At 45.0% G+C, this 17,337-nt stretch overlaps 1 protein-coding gene across 8 annotated transcripts in view; it reads left to right on the top strand.

Annotated features, from left to right (window-relative positions):
• The window catches only part of EYA2 (EYA transcriptional coactivator and phosphatase 2), a 151,327-nt gene that overhangs the window by 123,073 nt on the left and 10,917 nt on the right, over positions 1–17,337 (top strand). For all 8 annotated transcript variants that reach the window (XM_030533626.1, XM_030533623.1, XM_030533618.1 and 5 more), the window contains 4 exons: positions 9,719–9,777; positions 13,888–14,048; positions 16,216–16,330; positions 16,964–17,085. In XM_030533626.1, the coding sequence (XP_030389486.1) occupies positions 9,719–9,777; positions 13,888–14,048; positions 16,216–16,330; positions 16,964–17,085 (457 nt within the window). The remainder of the gene's footprint in view (positions 1–9,718; positions 9,778–13,887; positions 14,049–16,215; positions 16,331–16,963; positions 17,086–17,337) is intronic.

Genomic DNA, 17,337 nt, shown 5'->3' with positions numbered 1-17,337 from the left:
CACTATGGAGAGGATACCACCATAGCTATGCTAGCATAGCCCTGTAATGTAGAGGCAGCCTACACCAACAGAAGGATGTAGGAACACCACCTCCCTGAAAGAAGTAAATTGTGTTGACAGAACTCCACTCCCATCAACATAGTTGTGTCTACACGGGGGCTTATAGTGGCATAGCTACCGTGGTCAGGAGTGTGTGTTTTTTCACGCCCCTGATTGATATAGCTATGTCAATATAACTTTTCCGTGTAGACCAGGCCTAAGTAAAACCATTCCCTGGAGTACTGTTCTGTCACCGTTAAGTTTGTCCACATTAGTCACAACCTGCTGGTTCCAGGTTAAATTCACAAAGAGGGAAGGATTCTGTGGTTCTTTTTGTCACTATACATGCTGATGCATAAACCTCAAAAAGGTCCGATTTGGTATGAAGAAATTCACAAAGACTCCAGCTGCTTCCCTCTCCAAACAGTCCAAGCCCACTGGAGCAGCAAACCTGTGCTGTTAAAAACCTTCAGCTTGATTCTTGAGTTTGTGGGGTAATTTTATGTTATCTGAGCCAGTTTGGCACATCCATAGCAAAGTTGTGTGAGTATGGGATATAGGTGTACTGGTGAAAAAAAAATGATTTTACTGATTTCTATAGCACTTGTCAGTCTGACTGCTTTATTTCAGAAATGTAACACACAAGAACAACAAAATAAAAAACTGAATAAATGGGTCCTGTATCATGGCTTTGATGGACCTGTCAGTGGGAGTGAATAGCAGTACAAGAGCCTTCAGCAGAGAAGGTCTGACTGCAGGACATGAATTGTTCAGAACCCAGTTCTGAGAACAGTTACCCCCAGCTAACCTTAATTACCCAAAGAAGATTTGAGGTGAGAGGCAGGCTTATCAGACAACTTTGAAGATTGTTGTCAACAAATATCTGTAGTACAGCTGGTTGGAAAGCAGTAGATGTTTTCCATGAAATTTTATTTTCTTCCCATAACTTTTTTGAAGAATTTTTCCAGTTGTCTAAATGAAAACATCCTCAGTTTTGGGGGGGAAAGAGGGAGCATTAGACTTTTCACTGAAAAACAAATGTTCAGAAGAAATTAAAACTTTCCACAAAAACGTTTGCCTTGCCCTACTCCCATCCCCCCTCAAGAAAGCAACACACAAATTTCAGCTATCTTTATTCACTAGCCATGCTGCTTCTGCATCTTAGATGATAAATTAATGACTTTCAGGCCAGAGTATTCGCAGAGTGATAGCTGAGAATTGTATGGGCACCAACTGTTGGGCTTGAAAGAGATACAATGAACAATATTCTATTTAAAAAAAAGAGACAAGCAGAAAAACAAGCATAGAGACTTACTCAGTTTTAGATCTACTGAGATTACAGTATACAGCAGCACCATCAAGTGGCATAATGGTGACCTGAGCAGGGCTCAGTAAGCTAAATCCAGACTGTGGTACAACGCTGAAACTGCCTGTGGAGCTGCCCTGCTTTCAAGCATATGCAGAAGAGAAGCTTGTATTAGGAACAAGAAAACTGCAGGGAGGTGAATGTGATGTCTGATACTGTTAAACCCCAGAGCAAGAGAACTTGTGTTCAGGCCAGTCATTTTAAGCACAGCTGCCTTCATTTCTGCACAGCTGAAAAAGGCCAGAGGAACTGAAAGTAACCATTTATTTGAGCCAGGCCTAAGGCAAATGAAGAAACTGAGGGAGTTTAAAACATTAGTGGTAGTACAATGTCCACAAAGAGCATCTATTTATTTCCAGGAAGGCAGTGGCACAGCAAAGCTTCTGACTGCCCTATTTTCAGTCAGCTGCAGGACTTGCATACGGATGTTGTACTGGAACCACAGATATTATCAGATCACAGAGAGAGAATTCAGACTAGTGTGCTGTATACACTCACCCCATCCTCTTTCCTGGCAAGGTGAGTTTGTTAGAACAGTGGTTCCCAGCTATTGGTGAATATACCTGTAATAGCTGCTCCAGGCTTTTTTGATGCTGGATACATTCCTTGTCTCCCATTATCCCCTTGCACGAAGGTCCCCTCCATCTACAACCTTCCTGCCTAGCATTATATTGAACTAGCAGTTCAGGCTGAGTGCTGAGCCTCCAAATGCTGCTGCTGTGCTCACCTTCCAAACAATTGCACACATTATATGCTGCTATAGCAGTTGAGTCTATTCTCACACATTCAGACGTGGAGGCTGGAGTGCTCCAAGCTCTGAAGGTTCTATCATCTGCAGCTGAACAGGAGATCAGCAGTAGCAGCAAACCAGGCCTCTGCCCAGTGGGTGGATGCCAGTTTGTCATTAGAGTTACTCCATGTGACTTCAAGAGGTTTCTGATTGATCTATACAAGGCCTTTTTACTAGTTTACTAGTGGTTTCCTAGGAGCAGGGCTGGATTAACTCTCCTGTGGGCCCAGGGCTATTAGATTTTGTGGGGCCCCTGGGGGTTTGGAGTGGTTTCAGGGCTGTGGCAGGGGGTTGGAGTGCGGGGTCTGGGAGGGAGTTTGGGTGCAGCAGGGGGATTTGGGCTGGGGTAGGGGGTTGGGATGCAGGAGGGTGTGCGGGGCGTAGGCTCCAGCCAGGAGGCACTTACCTCGCATGGCTCCTGGTCAGGATCCCTGCCTACCTTGGCTCCGCACTGCTCTGCTCCCTGAAGTGGCCGGCATGTCTGGCCCCAACGCAGAGGGGCCAGGCTGATCTGCAAGCTGCCTGTGCCCACAGGCGCCGCTTGCACAGCTCCCATTGGCCACAGTACCTGGCCAATAGGAGCTGCAGAGCCGGCACTGGGGGCGGGGGCAGCACGCAGGGATTCCCTGAATGCCCCTTGCCATGGGGCTGCAGGAGCACATCGGTGAGCCAGTGCTTGTGGCTCCAGCCCCAGGGCGGGGGCACCGAGGCTTGGGGACTGGTGTCCGGCCTGGGGCATGGAGACATGCCACAAGCCAGATGAAAATACTGACTCATCGGCCTGTGGGGCCCCCCTTAGCCTGAGGCCCTGGGCTGCAGCCCCTAAAGCCCCTGCATTAATCCAGCCTGCCAGGAGGAATAGGAGCTAGTGAGTTAGATGCTGGTAACATCCATTTTATGAGCTTCCCTCAGATGAAGGTCTTTTTTTGCATGTTTTTGTTTTATTCAGTTACAGCTCAGTACCCGTACACTGTGTATGGAATGCTTGTCTCTAACCCAAGGCATTAGAAAGGATATTTTGCCCCAAGATATAATTTTGCATTTCAATTATGGCATTCTTCCAGGATGGTGATCATTTTAAAAGAAATGCCCAAAGACCAAGCTTAGATTGTTTGAATTAGACTGCGAAATCCTGTGATTCCAAGGGCTGTCTAAAGCAGCATGCTGTATAACAGGGGCAGGCAACCTATGGCACGGGTGCTGAAGGTGGCACGCGAGCTGATTTTTAGTGGCACTCACACTGCCTAGGTCCTGGTCACCGGTCCGGGGGCTCTGCATTTTAATTTAATTTTAAATGAAGTTTCTTAAACATTTTAAATACCTTATTTACTTTACATACAACAATAGTTTAGTTATATATTATTGACTTATAGAAAGAGATCTTCTAAAAACATTAAAATGTATGACTGGGACACTAAACCTTAAATTAGAGTGAATAAATGAAGACTCGGCACACCACTTCTGAAAGGTTGCCAACTCCTGCTGTATAAGTAACCACTTTATAATTCACACATGGCACTCCTGGAACTAGAATTGGGTGTGTCCGTCATTTGCATACTTATTTCCATTATCAGCAGGTTTTCACTGATGTCGATGCACTAACAACCATTAACAAGGCACAATAGAAGATTAATTTAAATTTTATTAGAACACTGGCTCTTTGTGGCAACTAATATCTGTGACAGCATAAAATGACTCTTTTAAATGGCAGGCAGCTGATATATTTGTGTCCATGCTTGATAAGGTCCCAATTCATTGGTTACCTTACCAAGAAAAGACTGTGAAGTGAGGTTTATTTAAAAGTAAATAAAACGACAGCAAAGACAAGCTGGCAATTTGAGGGTTAAAGCAGCAGGAAGAGGATAAGATACCCCCTGCTATTTATTGTGTATTTTGTGTTACAGTAGCGCCCAGCGGCTCCAAGTGAGATCAAAACCTGTTTGTGTTAGACACTGTACAAACACTTCCCTGCCCTGAAGAGTTTATAATCTAAGTAGACATGGCACTCACAGGAAGAGCTTTCTCCCCATTTAATAGATGGGAACTGTTTATGCTATAAGCTGTAGTTTTCAGGACTGCAGTGGAAGCTGAGGGTGCTGGCTGTAGGTGATAATTAAAGCACTCCCAGAGGATGCATGATGAGAGAAAAACATTTGTGAAGCATTGCAGTGAGGCTGAAAACTTTCCACAGCCCAATTAGCACTTGTGTAGATCATCTGCAACCAGATTAGGATGCGACGTCCTAAACCCTTAATTCATAGTTTGAATCAGATGTCTTGGGGAGGATGCCTTCTGCTCACACCAAAGCTAGCCTGCTCATAGACGAGAATAACTGCTTGGCTGATACGCAATTGTGTGACATTCTAAGTTAAACATTTTGACAAAGCTGGAGGGAACGGCAGTGTTGTCCTCTTAGGGGATGTGCTGCCAACTTGTCTAAGGAAATACTAAGCAGTCTTTTTTTTTTTTTTAATGCTTTCACATGAAAAATGAACAAAGCCAAGAGGGCCTTTGAGGGAGATTTTAGGGAGATATTACTGCAAAAATAATTCATCCATTTTTTTTATTAGCTGCAAACAGCTCAAGAGTTTGTGGTCTGGAGCCACCGAACTTCCACTGTTTTACTGTGGAGGAGCTGAATTCTTAGCATTTTGCCTGTGGAACTTGGACTTTGCTGGCTGAGCTGAGTATGTGACAGTGGCAGTGGATCAAAAGCATTGACCCATCAAGAGGATCGCAAAGACAAAAATCCCAGAACTCCATCCCCTTGGAGAGAGAAGTTACTCAAAGGCTCTGCCAATAGCTGTTTCTAGAGCCTGATTTAATAGCTGCACCAACTGGATACAGTATGCAGCTCTTTACAGCAGTGTTCTCAAGCTGGGATTGCCGCTTCTGTAGGGAAAGCCCCTGATGGGCCGGGCTGGTTTGTTTACCTGCCCCATCCGCAGGTCTGGCCAATTGTGGCTCCCACTGGTCACGGTTAGCCGCTGCAGGCAATGGGAGCTGCTGGAAGTGGCAGCCAGTATGTCCCTCGGTCTGTGCCGCTTCCAGCAGCCCCCATTGGCCCAGAGCAGTGAACCACGGCCAGTGGGAGCCGCAGTTGGCCGGACCTGTGAACAAGGCAGGTAAACAAACCGTCCCGTCCCGTCAGGGGCTTTCCGTACACAAGTGGCGACCCCAGTTTGAGAAACACTGTCATATAGCATTTTACCTCTTCAGAACACTGCAAACACATGAACTAATTCTCACACCCCCACTGAGAGGCAAGTATTATCAATTCTCCATTTTATTAGATGGAAGAGCAGAGAAGATAAATAACTTGTTCAAGGCAATATAACACGACGGGGCAGAATTAGAACTCGAGTGTCTTCGGCTTCAAGTTCCATGCTTATTTCACTAGACCCTGCTGGCTCCCTATGCATCTCTAGAAAGATTTGCATCTCTCTCTTACACATGTGTTTGGTGGGCAGTCTAGACAAGCAAAACAGAAAAACATGCAAGTGTCAGAGAGATTAGTACAGTGTTTATAAACCTACTGTCATCAGATGCTACCGATGTGATGCTCTGCTCTGTTCAATGTTGATATTACTCGGCTGCGTGCATGTGTTCTCTCTGTGTGCTGTCCAGCTCTTCGAAGATAGCTGACACAGCAGACCCGAAGAGAACCCCCAATGACCACAGAGTCTAGTAAGGTATGAAGGCACGTTGGCCAGGTTTATTGTCGAAGAGAAACACAGTCTCCAGCTCCCCGGCAAACGTAGTCCAAGGTGCTGCTAAGGTGCAGCTAGCCAGTACATATGTGCTCCCTGACAATGGACTCAGCTCAGTCAGTGGCGGGACTTTCCACTGCCTCCTCGGCTGGACAAAGACACCGCCCCAGGGCGGCATTCTTATACACAGATACAAACAAGTTACACATCACTTCTGACATATTAAGGTGCAACCCCTCCACATAGCAAGGTACAACCCCTCTACGCAGTAAAGTGACGCCTCTCACCTTGTACATGTTGGTTAGAACAAAACAACTCTATCCATCATATTACCCTTTTGGCCCTATCATTGGGATGGGTCAGCCTGTTCCTTTTTATCTGTGTGGAACGTGCAAGTATGTGAATGTTCTGATATCTGGTGTCCAGTACCTGTTAGGTACGTATCTTCTTGCAGCATCAGCCCTTTCCTTGCCAGCTTCTTTGAGCAGGGCCTGCCTCTGGCTCACAGCTTAACTTTGCTTTATGTTAGCAAAGTCTTGACCATTACTTTAGTTCAGGTCTTAGGCCTCATACCAGGCCTCTGATACCAAGGTTTATATCTTAGGGCCTCCTCTTACTACACCTACCTTTTGGAGCAATCCCTGGGGGCTAAGCATTCTGAGTGTTGTTCAGTGGCCCTGTTGCTACAGTGAAGGATAGCTGTTTGTTTAACCAAAGATATCCTAAATATCACCTGTTGTAGTCTACACCAGTGTTTCTCAAACTGGGGTTGTCGCTTGTGTAGGGAAAGCTGCTGGCGGGCCGGGCCGGTTTGTTTACCTACCCCATCTGCAGGTCTGGCCGATCGCGGCTCCCACTGGCCGTGGTTCACCACTGCCAGCTAATGGGAGCTGCTGGAAGCAACGGCCAGTATGTCCCTTGGCCTGCGCTGCTTCCAGCAGCCCCCATTGGCCTGGAGCAGCAAATGGTGGCCAGTGCGAGCTGTGATCGGCTGGACCAGTGGACAGGGCAGGTAAACAAACTGGCCCAGCCTGCCAGGGGCTTTCCCTGCACAAGCGGCAACCCCAGTTTGAGAAACACTGGTCTACACATACATGAGAGGTCACTGGCTGTTTTACCTGAGAGAACAGCATATTTATAGTACTTACTGAGAAAACACTAAGGGGCACATTATGATGTCAATTGTAAGGGCATGTGCACCCTCAAGATGCTCAGAGTTCTGGTTTACTTTGGTTAAGAAAATAAGTCTGGATCCTCCTCCAAACCTCTTGAGCCTTTTATAAAATTTGGATGTATCATGAGCACAGGCTGTTTCCTGTTATTTTAGCTTGTCTGCATCAGGCCCCACCTGGATGCAGAAGTAAATAAAAGAATGGTCCAAACATTTCAGAACTTTAGAAAATTTTGAGTCTCAGGGGCTCAGTATGGTAGTTGAGGCCTTATATTTCCTGATCAGGTATAGCCTGTATGCACCACACTAATCATGTAGCTCTATGAGATCCCAGAGTATCATTTTATAAAAGCCAACAGATGTGAAAACTAAGGTTTGGAAATGTCCTCATTGCTGACTTTCATTCAAACAATCTGGATCTTCTGTTCAGCTGCCCAGATATTCTTGTCCTACTTTCCCTCTCACTAAGGTCTCAAGTAAATTCTGTGAGAATGAAAAATTAGTCTGGTAACCAAGTAGTAAAACACAGTCTACATTCTTGCCTTGTTCAGCTTCTCAGTGTTTTACCCAGTAACATGATCGGGTCGGCTGATGGACTATGAGGTAGCGTCTCACCAAGTGTCATGGTATTTTATTAAGTCAGAAATGTGATAGCTACTGTTGTCACACTTCAGTGTACAGAACAATTCATTCGTAAATGAGAAAAGCAGATCCCCCACAAATACCTTTCCCCTTACATAATGCACAGCACAATGCAACTGAAGCTGAGTGGGCTGTGACAATATTATTCCAGCATGGCTTTCACAGCTCACAACCACTGTTGGGAATGTTTTTTTAATTTTAGAAGGGGGGCGTGTGCCAGCAGAGATCTGTTATTAATTTATTTTCTCAGCTCTCATTTGTAGAGTCGGCACTCACTTAAAATACTGCCCTCAATTATAAAGCAAGGAACGGAGGAGATGGGAACTGATTGTATTAGATACTTTAGAAACCCCTACTCAGCAAAAGTCAGGAATTGTATAATAAGGGATCCAGCATTATACGATAAGGGAAGCACCATTAATACATCTCTGACATGATGGTTCTTGAAATTTTAGGGCTACATTTTCAAAGGAAAGTGTGTGCACAAAATTATATGTACTTCCATCGCATTACAACCCTCAAGTACATTTGCAGCTCAGGAAACTCTGCCCTCCTAGATAGGGATGATGGGTAGAATTTTCAAAAGCACCTGAGCGATGTAATCACTTTTGAAAATGGGACTTAGGAGCCTAAATTCTACTTTCAAAATAGCCTCAGTCACTTAAGTGATTTTGAAATTTTTACCCAATCTGCAGAAATGTAGGATTTGTGAACAGAACTGTCTCACATGCATTTCTGAGGGAACGTCTGTGATGTCCTCCCTTTGGAAATCTAGCCACAAGATTTTTTGTTTGTTGGTGGAAGGGGTGGATTTACATAGAAAATCCTTGGCTGTGTAAAGCTTCACAGTGTAGATAACAAAGAATGACTAGTGAAGCAGATAAACCCACATTAAGTGTCATGGGTTTTGCTTAGAGTCCCCGTCCACTTCTGTAATTCATTTAAAGATCAGCTAAAAATAAAGAACAAATATCTGCTGACTTCCAAGGGCCTTTGCAACATACATTGTCCCCTCCCTGCAAGAGTCAAAGAAGAGAGAGAGAAAAAGGCTTCCTGACTTTCTTCCCATCCCCCTTTTAATCACAATGTCAAGTCAGAGAAAGAAACCGTAGAAATAACATTTCTTGAGATTTTGAGGTAAAGCCTTCACCACTCAAACAATGAAGAATTTACATGATACGATCTAGAGTACATATTTCATGCTCCAAGTGCATAATCTGTTCAGTTTAAATTTGCTGTGTGTTGATTTCCTTATTACTTATGTGCATTATTTCTTAACTCTGTCCGTGGAATGGGGGTATGACAGGGTCCCTTCTCCTGCTGAATGAGCAGGAGAGGGTAAAGCCCCAGCAAGCACTGGGGAAACACTATAGGAGCAAGACACATCTCAGACAGGAAATTTATATGGAAAGACCTAGAAAAAGGGGTTTTCTTCTTTCCATTAAATTAAGGCTGAATGTTTGTATTGGTACAGTAATGCTCTTTAATGGGGAAGGCTGCTGATTCTGATACCACACAATGCATGTAAACTACTACTGTTTCTGTGTTTTACTGGTTAAGAGAAACAAGTTCCTTTGCATGGGCTTTACACATTTCTGTATGAAGAGGAAGCACTTTCACCTTAATGTGCAATTCAAGAACTATTGTGATCTCAGACAATTCTTGCTTATGCACAGTAATTTTATTCATGTTTTGATCAAGCAGCATCTGAAATTGGCTTGTAATCTAATTAATTGACTGGAATTTGTTGGGAGGATTAACAATACATGGGGGACCTGATTTTACCTTAATATCTGTCCTTAATGTGTTTTTCATTTCATGATACTTAGTCCTGCCATGAGTGCAGGAACTGGACTAGATGACCTCTTGAGGTCCCTTCCAGTCCTATGATTCTATGATTCTTCTATGATAAAATTCTTCCTTCAGATTTGTTATTCCAAGACAACATCATTTCCTGATTCATTTGGGTTTAGTTGTGTATGTTTGTTTATGCTTTGCAGGATTGTGACCAAATACACATAGATGACGTATCATCAGATGACAATGGACAAGATCTAAGGTAGGTAATCTCTAGACTGGAACTTCCAGCTCAAACAGTCCACATTTCCTTGGAAATGGCTTGAGGATGAGCAATGGTATAATATAAATAACATTCTTGATCTTGCTGTTTTCCCCTTCCATACTCCTTGCATTCATCAATGCATGGGAGCACAAAACTCCTCTTTCTCACACTAATATGCCCAGGCCTTACTCTCACGCCCTGTCCATACTAAACTTTAAACCATATTGGAAAACAAATTTGAAAATGGGTTCAACTCAACTCAGCTACATCAGTTTCAAATACAGTTTGACCAGCCAACATAGATTGGACCAAATCATTTGAAAACTATACTTGAGCCTTAGACTTGTGCAGTGCTGTGTCTGGACTGTATGAAACTCAGGCCCAGAATTCCCAGGAGCTTTGCCCAAACTAATGGGAGAGTTCCCACTTTTGCAGCTGAAGGTCCTATATATATCCTCATATTCTGTGGTATTACAAGGAAATCTTATGATTATTAGTTACAATGTAATTATCATATTTTCCACTGGAATTGACTCCTAGTTACAGGATTGTTATTTATTGTAAGATCTCAAGGTTACTGTGGCAACTGTACTATTAACACATCACCCTACTCTGCTTTCTGTATAATTTGAGAATTAATTGCCTCAATGCTACACATCCCAGGCCACTTATTTTCCATGTGACATTTCTTTATGTGAGATATGTTGACAACTCCGTGGTCATAGCATTGATTACGCCTGGCATGAGCTTCATGGCTAAGAACCGTGCAGTACTTTGAAAATGTAGTCCTGCATTTTGGACTCTTTCATGCTGCACTGAATATTATTCCCAAAAAAGTGGTACCTTTGATCACTGCTACCAAAAACTCATGAAGATGTTAGACATATTCCGCAGTGAAACAATCCTGCAATTTAGGCTTATCTGTCACCTATCATAAAGCACAGAATGGTACAGCTGGAACTCAGTGTCACAATAAAATGTCCTCTTTGATTTAAAGGAGTGATTTTTAGTGTCCAGCAATCTTACATTGTGAATGGCAGGTAGACCAGTAAAAATTGGCTTTGTCGTGAAAATATTACTCCAAATTTGCATACACCAATACTTTGTGTATGTAAATCAGGTAATCATGCACACAATACATTTGCATGTGCATTTCCAAAGTGTTTGCATATGCATTTGCCAAGTGTGCATGTACATTCACAGTAATTCTGTGTACAAATTGGATTTGCAGTTGTTCACCTACATTGTATGGCAACCAGCAGGGCTGCCCAGAGGATTCAGGGGGCCTGGGGCAAAGCGGGGGAGCTGCGGCGCTTGTACTCACATGGCAGCGATCGAGGTCTTCGGTGGCATTTCAGCAGCGGGGGGCCCTTCAGTCGCTCCCTGTCTTCAGCAGCACTGAAGGGCCCCCCGCCGCCGAAATGCCACTGAAGACCTGGACCGCCGCTGGGCCAGGGCTCGTGGGACATTTTGGCGGCAGGGGGCCCTTCAGTAGCTCCGCGTCTTCGGCAGCACTGAAGGGCCCCCTGCCGCTGAAATGGCAGCTGAAGACCTGGACAGCTGCTGGGCCAGGGCATGCGGGGGCCCCTGTGGGGCCCGGGACAAATTGCCCCACTTGCCCCCCCCCCCCCCCGTCCCCAGGCAGCCCTGGCAACCAGGACCTATGCTTACACTAAGCTGTTTTCCAATGGGTTGTTTATATGATGAATGGATATAGCTACACAGTACAGAGTACTATGGAAGCCTCATAGGGAAAGCAGTTCTTCCCACACAGAAAAGCTTCACTTAGAGGAGCAGGGCTGGATTAACTCTCCTGTGGGCCCGGGGCTATTAGATTTTGTGGGACCCCTGGGGGTTTGGAGTGGGGGAGTGGGTTCAGGGCTGTAACAGGGGATTGGGATGTGGGAGGGGATGCAGCTCCAACTGGGGGGGATGGGCTCTGGTATGAGGCCAGGGATGGGATACGCAGCTGGGGTGCAGCAGGAGGTTTGGGGTGCGGGCTCTGGGCAGGAGTTTGGGTACAGGAGGGGGCTCAGGGATGAGACAGGAGGTTGGGGTGCAGGAGGGGGTGTGGGGTGCAGGCTTCAGCCGGGAGGCGCTTACCTGGTTGGCAGTGCAGCAGGGCTAAGGCAGGATCCCTGCCTGCCCTGACTCCACACTGCTCTGCTCCCCAAAGTGGTCAACATGTCCGGCCCCTAGGCAGCGGGACCAGGCAGCTCTGTGCGGTGCATGCTGCCCATGCCCACAGGCACTGCCCTGCAGCTCCCATTGGCCGCGGTACCTGGCCAATGGGAGCTGTGGTAGTGGGGGCGGGGGCAGAGATTCCCTGAATGCCCTTGCCTAGGGGTCGCAGGGGCACTTGGGCGAGCTGGCACTTGCGGTGCCAGCCCTGGGGGGGCGTCGAGGCTCAGGGACCGATGTCCGGCCCACGGCATAGAGACTTGCTGTGGGCTGGATGAAAAGAAGCAGCAGGCCGCATCTGGCCTGCAGGACCACACCTTAGCCTAGAGCCCTGGGCTGCAGCTCCTAAAGCCTGAATTAATCTGGCCCTGGAGAGGAGGTCTCGTCATTTGGGAGCATAGTTTATGCTTTGCAAAGCATTGAAAGAATGGGACACTTTCAGGCTGTTTTATTAGCCTATAAGCAGGCTCTACTGCATAGCAAATCCAAGTATGAGTGCAGACATATACAAATGATAAACTAGATTTTACCTTAAGTAAATTAGTGCAAATAATCCTGCCTGTTATGAGAGTTTATGGGAAAGCAATCTGCTAACAGCATCTCTTTTCATCCTGCAACAAGCCCCAGCCCAAAAGGTCTCTGCTGCTTTTCACATACTTCTCATATGCTTAGGGAAATTAAACCAAAATAATGTTGGGAAGTGAATTAAGCTAAATTAAAATAAAATGTCACTTTACTTCTGTATGAGAGCATCCACACAGGAGTTTAATGTGCTTTAAATTCTCACCTTTAGTTGATTTGACTTAACTTCCTGCATAGACAAGCCCTTTCTCGTCTTTCCTGTATGCCATACCCATTTTATTCTCTTCTTCTGGGCTCTGCTTGGGCAGCGTTAAAGAGATTTTGGTGGAGAATGTTTAGGACCATGTGTTGTAAGCAGCCACTGCCCTTTCATTCCACTGTTAATTATTTTCTTGTTCTAAAACAGGTTCAAAGCCCGGCATTAACATATAATGCCAAACAATCATAAAGGTCTACATCAGAGTATTTCTGCAGACAGATAGCTGCATTAGCAGCTATGTTTCAGTAAGCCAGGCATGCATAGTGATTCGGTGCCCAGTTGTGATTTTCATGTAGAGGAGAGTCCTGTTTTTCTCTGTGTTCAAGGTAGTTCTAAGACTCTCACAATGAATGGTGGTAGTAACCAACATGTACGATGTCTTCATCAGAAGGCATTTTCACTGTTTGTGTGCCATAAATTCCTCATTGTTTTCAGAGATGTGTAGAAACTAGACACATGAAGATATGGGAGCAGTGCTGGGCTCCAAACCTTTGGCAATTGTTAGTTCTTCATGCCTGAAAATAGGTTTTCACCCCATTAATTTCCATACAGGGTCAGTAGTTGTATCCAGTTGCACAAGAAAACCATACCTTTTATTGTACAGATCTGGCATTATCATGCCAGATATTTAAAACCGTCAGATGTACAATTGCAAAATGCGCATGCAAGTACATACCCTGCATTTGATTAAAAAAATACCCCTCTGTGTCAGTCTGCCTAATTTGCTTGTATAAGTATGTGTTGAAGGGCTGGGGGAGAGTTGTGCAGGCAAATAGGTGTACCCACAAATTCAGCGGGAGTGGTAATGGGAGTTGACGGAAGATTTAGTTCAACAAATAAATTAGCACACCACAAATTGATAGGTATTACCAGAAACACCGGTAGGGCAAGAAGAGATTTATCCCTCCTCCTCCTATGCTTAACCAGCTGCCTCCATTACTCTCCAGCAACATCTGGTGTCCCTCTTCCCCCACCCCCTTCACTTGTTTCTACACCCTGTTGGAAAGAACCTTGTATTACGTAATTGCACTAACACTCTTTCCCGTTTCTTCCTCCTCCTCTTTCCCCTGCTTCCCCACCATCAGCACATATAACTTCTCAGCAGATGGCTTTCACAGTTCAACTGCTGGTGCAAATCTGTGTCTGGGCTCTGGAGTTCATGGGGGAGTTGACTGGATGAGGAAATTAGCATTCCGCTACCGTCGGGTGAAAGAGATGTACAATACCTACAAAAACAATGTAGGAGGTGAGTGTCTCCAGCCAGGGAATGGCCCCTTTCATCTTTCAAAAAAACTCTCTCTGTTTAGCAGGATAAACACTACAAGGCAGGTGTGTAGCGAGCAGCATACTTAGGGCACCTTGATCTTTGGGGAACCGAACTGCTAGGCAAGTGTTTCAGCAGAATTCAGCAGTGTTGTCCTTAAATAACAGTGGGCATGACAGAATAGGCTAGGTACTCCAAAATCAAGGAGCAAACTCATTCGTTATAGAGGGAAGTACAGTCTAATGCTTAGAGCAGGGGACTGGGAATCAAGACTGCTCCTTACCCTATTCCCGTTTCTGACACATTGTGAAAGGGTGGGTAAGTTGCAGCCTGTCTACACTAGAGTTTTCCCATGTGCAGACTGGGACTGATACCTAGCTCACATGGGTGTGTTGTGAGGCTTGGTTAGCTTTTGCCAAGTGCTCTGAGTTCCCATGAAAGGCATTAGAGATAGTGGACCAAGCTACAAAATCTGGATCTAGATTTCACACACCCTTCCCAAGGTCAGGAGTTGATCAGACAAGAGGAGGTTGTTCAGGCCTATCTTTAATTAGCAGGAAATGAACTATTGCTGCTCCTAAGACGGCTCTGTAAAGTTCTGGGTTCCCCATGCCTGTTCCCCTGTACATGAGAGGAGAAACCAAGCCCTGCTTCAAGAGCCTTACACAGCGTGCTGTGTCTGCTCTAAATGAAATTATTGTAAGGTCTTTCAGGAGGGGCCAATTTCTGTTCTCTGTTGTACAGGGCCTAGCACATTCAGCACTCCAATAATAATGGCCTAGGCACTAATTCCCTATCCATGCGATGAACCTGGCAGTAGATTAATAATTTTTTTTTCAATGTACATTTCATTCACGCTGATATTTATGCACCTAATTAAAGGGTACCCCATCTCTAAAGTCCTTGGGATCCCTAACAAATACAATTAAAACCACATATCTTTGCCAAAAGAAAGCTATGTGACCCAATAAATTAACACGAGAGCTGGTGCAGAAAACATAATGTTCATCACCTCTCCAAACATACAATAAATAAAAATACACACACACCCTTCAAACAACCTAAAACCAATATTTTGAGTATCACACAAAGGGATGCATAGATGAGCTTTGGTGTGTATGGTAGGAAGGAGTATTCCAGAGTCACAGTTCCCTATCCCACATCCCATCAAAATGATATCACAAGACAATGGGATGGTCTAGCCTCCTTGATCTCACAGCATCTGATTTAGGTAACCTAGTTTCTCTCTTAGGCTGGGCTGGGATTTTTTCTGCACAAGTGTCCCAGAGCTAGAACCAGAACAACATATAACCAAAAATAATAATATTCCTAAAGGTATTTTAAATATTTGCCTTTTACATATTTAGAGGGAATAATGACCTTCCCATATATACTGGGAATAATGACCTTGTGAACAGATTTTCAGGGGGATTAATGACCAGCAGGACCCAACAGTCATCTGCTTCTGCTCAGACCTCTATCCCCTCCGCACTGGTCGTTAATTCTCAGGAAATGCCCGTAGCCTCAATCGTTATTGCTTAGTTCTATGGGAAATTTCAGAGAAGTATTCTAACTGAGCCATGCAAATTGCTAACTACAGAGACAGAGTGGAGCAAAATACTGGCTAAACGTGCCAGTGCTAAATACCACATCAATTAATGTAGTTCAGAGAAGGTTTCTCCATACAACAGGCCCTTCGTCGTGAAACACTTTGCACAGCAGCCATCTAGAGGTTCAGTGGATTGAAGAAGAGGAGACCAGTAACAGATTAAAGCCCCTCAACTGTGACTTGTGCAGAAGAGACGGGGTCATGATGGGAGGGGGACTGAGGGAAGTGGATGAAAAGGAGTGAGAAACATTGGGGGCATTCAGGGCATCATCTACTTGGAAGTGATGTCCAAAAAGAAGGCTATCAGCAGGTTCAAGAGGGAGAAGGGAAGGGGACTCAGGGCAGAGCCTTGAAACACTCCCTAGCAGCAAGATTAGAAGGAGTCTCCACCAGGAATGAAAGAGGAGCAGCTTGAGAGGTAGGATTCAAACATGGCCAGGAGAGAGCAGGAGGCCCTTTGGTAAACTGTGTACTAAGCTGTGCAAAACATTCCCTTTCCGTGCAGCTACAAATAATGTTGCTTAATTTCCCTGCTTGCAGGTTTAATAGGAGCTCCTAAGAGGGAAACCTGGCTGCAGTTAAGAGCAGAACTGGAAGCTCTGACTGATCTCTGGCTCACTCATGCTCTCAAGGCTCTGAATTTGATACATTCCCGGTAAGAACAGCTTAAGGAATCACCTCCATATGAGATCCAAGAGTTCTTTTGCTTCCCTTCTTTTCCTCCAAACAAACCAGGGCACGTTTATAGGATTTTGCTGGCCAAATCTGTGGGAGGCCCATCTGCACATGTTTTCCAGATTTGTATTATCTGGGGTAGGGGTGAGCTCAATCTGATACAAAGGACTAAACAAAAGAAAATCAGCTGGTTTTTCTGCCTTGCTGCTGGACACCCCATTTGTAGCATTCCCAGGAAGGTACTAAACAGATTTGCAGAAGACCAGTAAGAGGAAATCGAAGCACTATGAGCCCTGACTTAGTTCACCCAAGGGACCCAGTATAAATGACATTGGAGATTTACCACCATTTAAAGCACCTCAGTGGTTGGTTGCGATATGCACTGTAAGTCTCCGTCTTTGTCACTGGTTTGTTTTAAATTATTTCATTTCTAATGAATTAATAAAGAGATGGTACAAAAAATGTCAGTCATCTTCTATCACATAATCACCAACTTCTCCGGAGCTTTCTTCAGTTGCACCCTGCCCTGGGCTCCCACCACAGAGGCGAACAGAAGAAAAGGACACAGATTGCCTCACTCACTGCAATTCCAACTATCCACTTTGTTTTCTAGGCCTAACTGTGTAAACGTGTTGGTCACCACAACTCAGCTCATACCAGCCCTTGCTAAAGTGCTGCTATATGGACTGGGCACAGTCTTCCCCATTGAAAACATCTACAGTGCAACAAAGACAGGTAAGAGCAATGCAGCTAAGGCCTCATCTAAAGTGCAATTGGCTGTTTGTAACCAGGTTGTGGCCCTCGAATCTGCTCCACTTACAGCGAGCACAGTTGAATTGTGTTCTTGCAGCTTATTCACAACACAATCACATGATCCTCCTGTTGGTGCCTCCACATCTAACAGACTAACTGCCCATGTTTGTATCAGTGCACCATGAGACAAATCAAGGTAGCTCTAGCCTGTCCCATAGTGTCTCAGTGGGCAAT

This window comes from Gopherus evgoodei, chromosome 14, assembly GCF_007399415.2.
Source record: "Gopherus evgoodei ecotype Sinaloan lineage chromosome 14, rGopEvg1_v1.p, whole genome shotgun sequence".
NCBI lineage: Eukaryota > Metazoa > Chordata > Testudines > Testudinidae > Gopherus > Gopherus evgoodei.
This window is presented reverse-complemented; position numbering and strand designations above follow the sequence as displayed.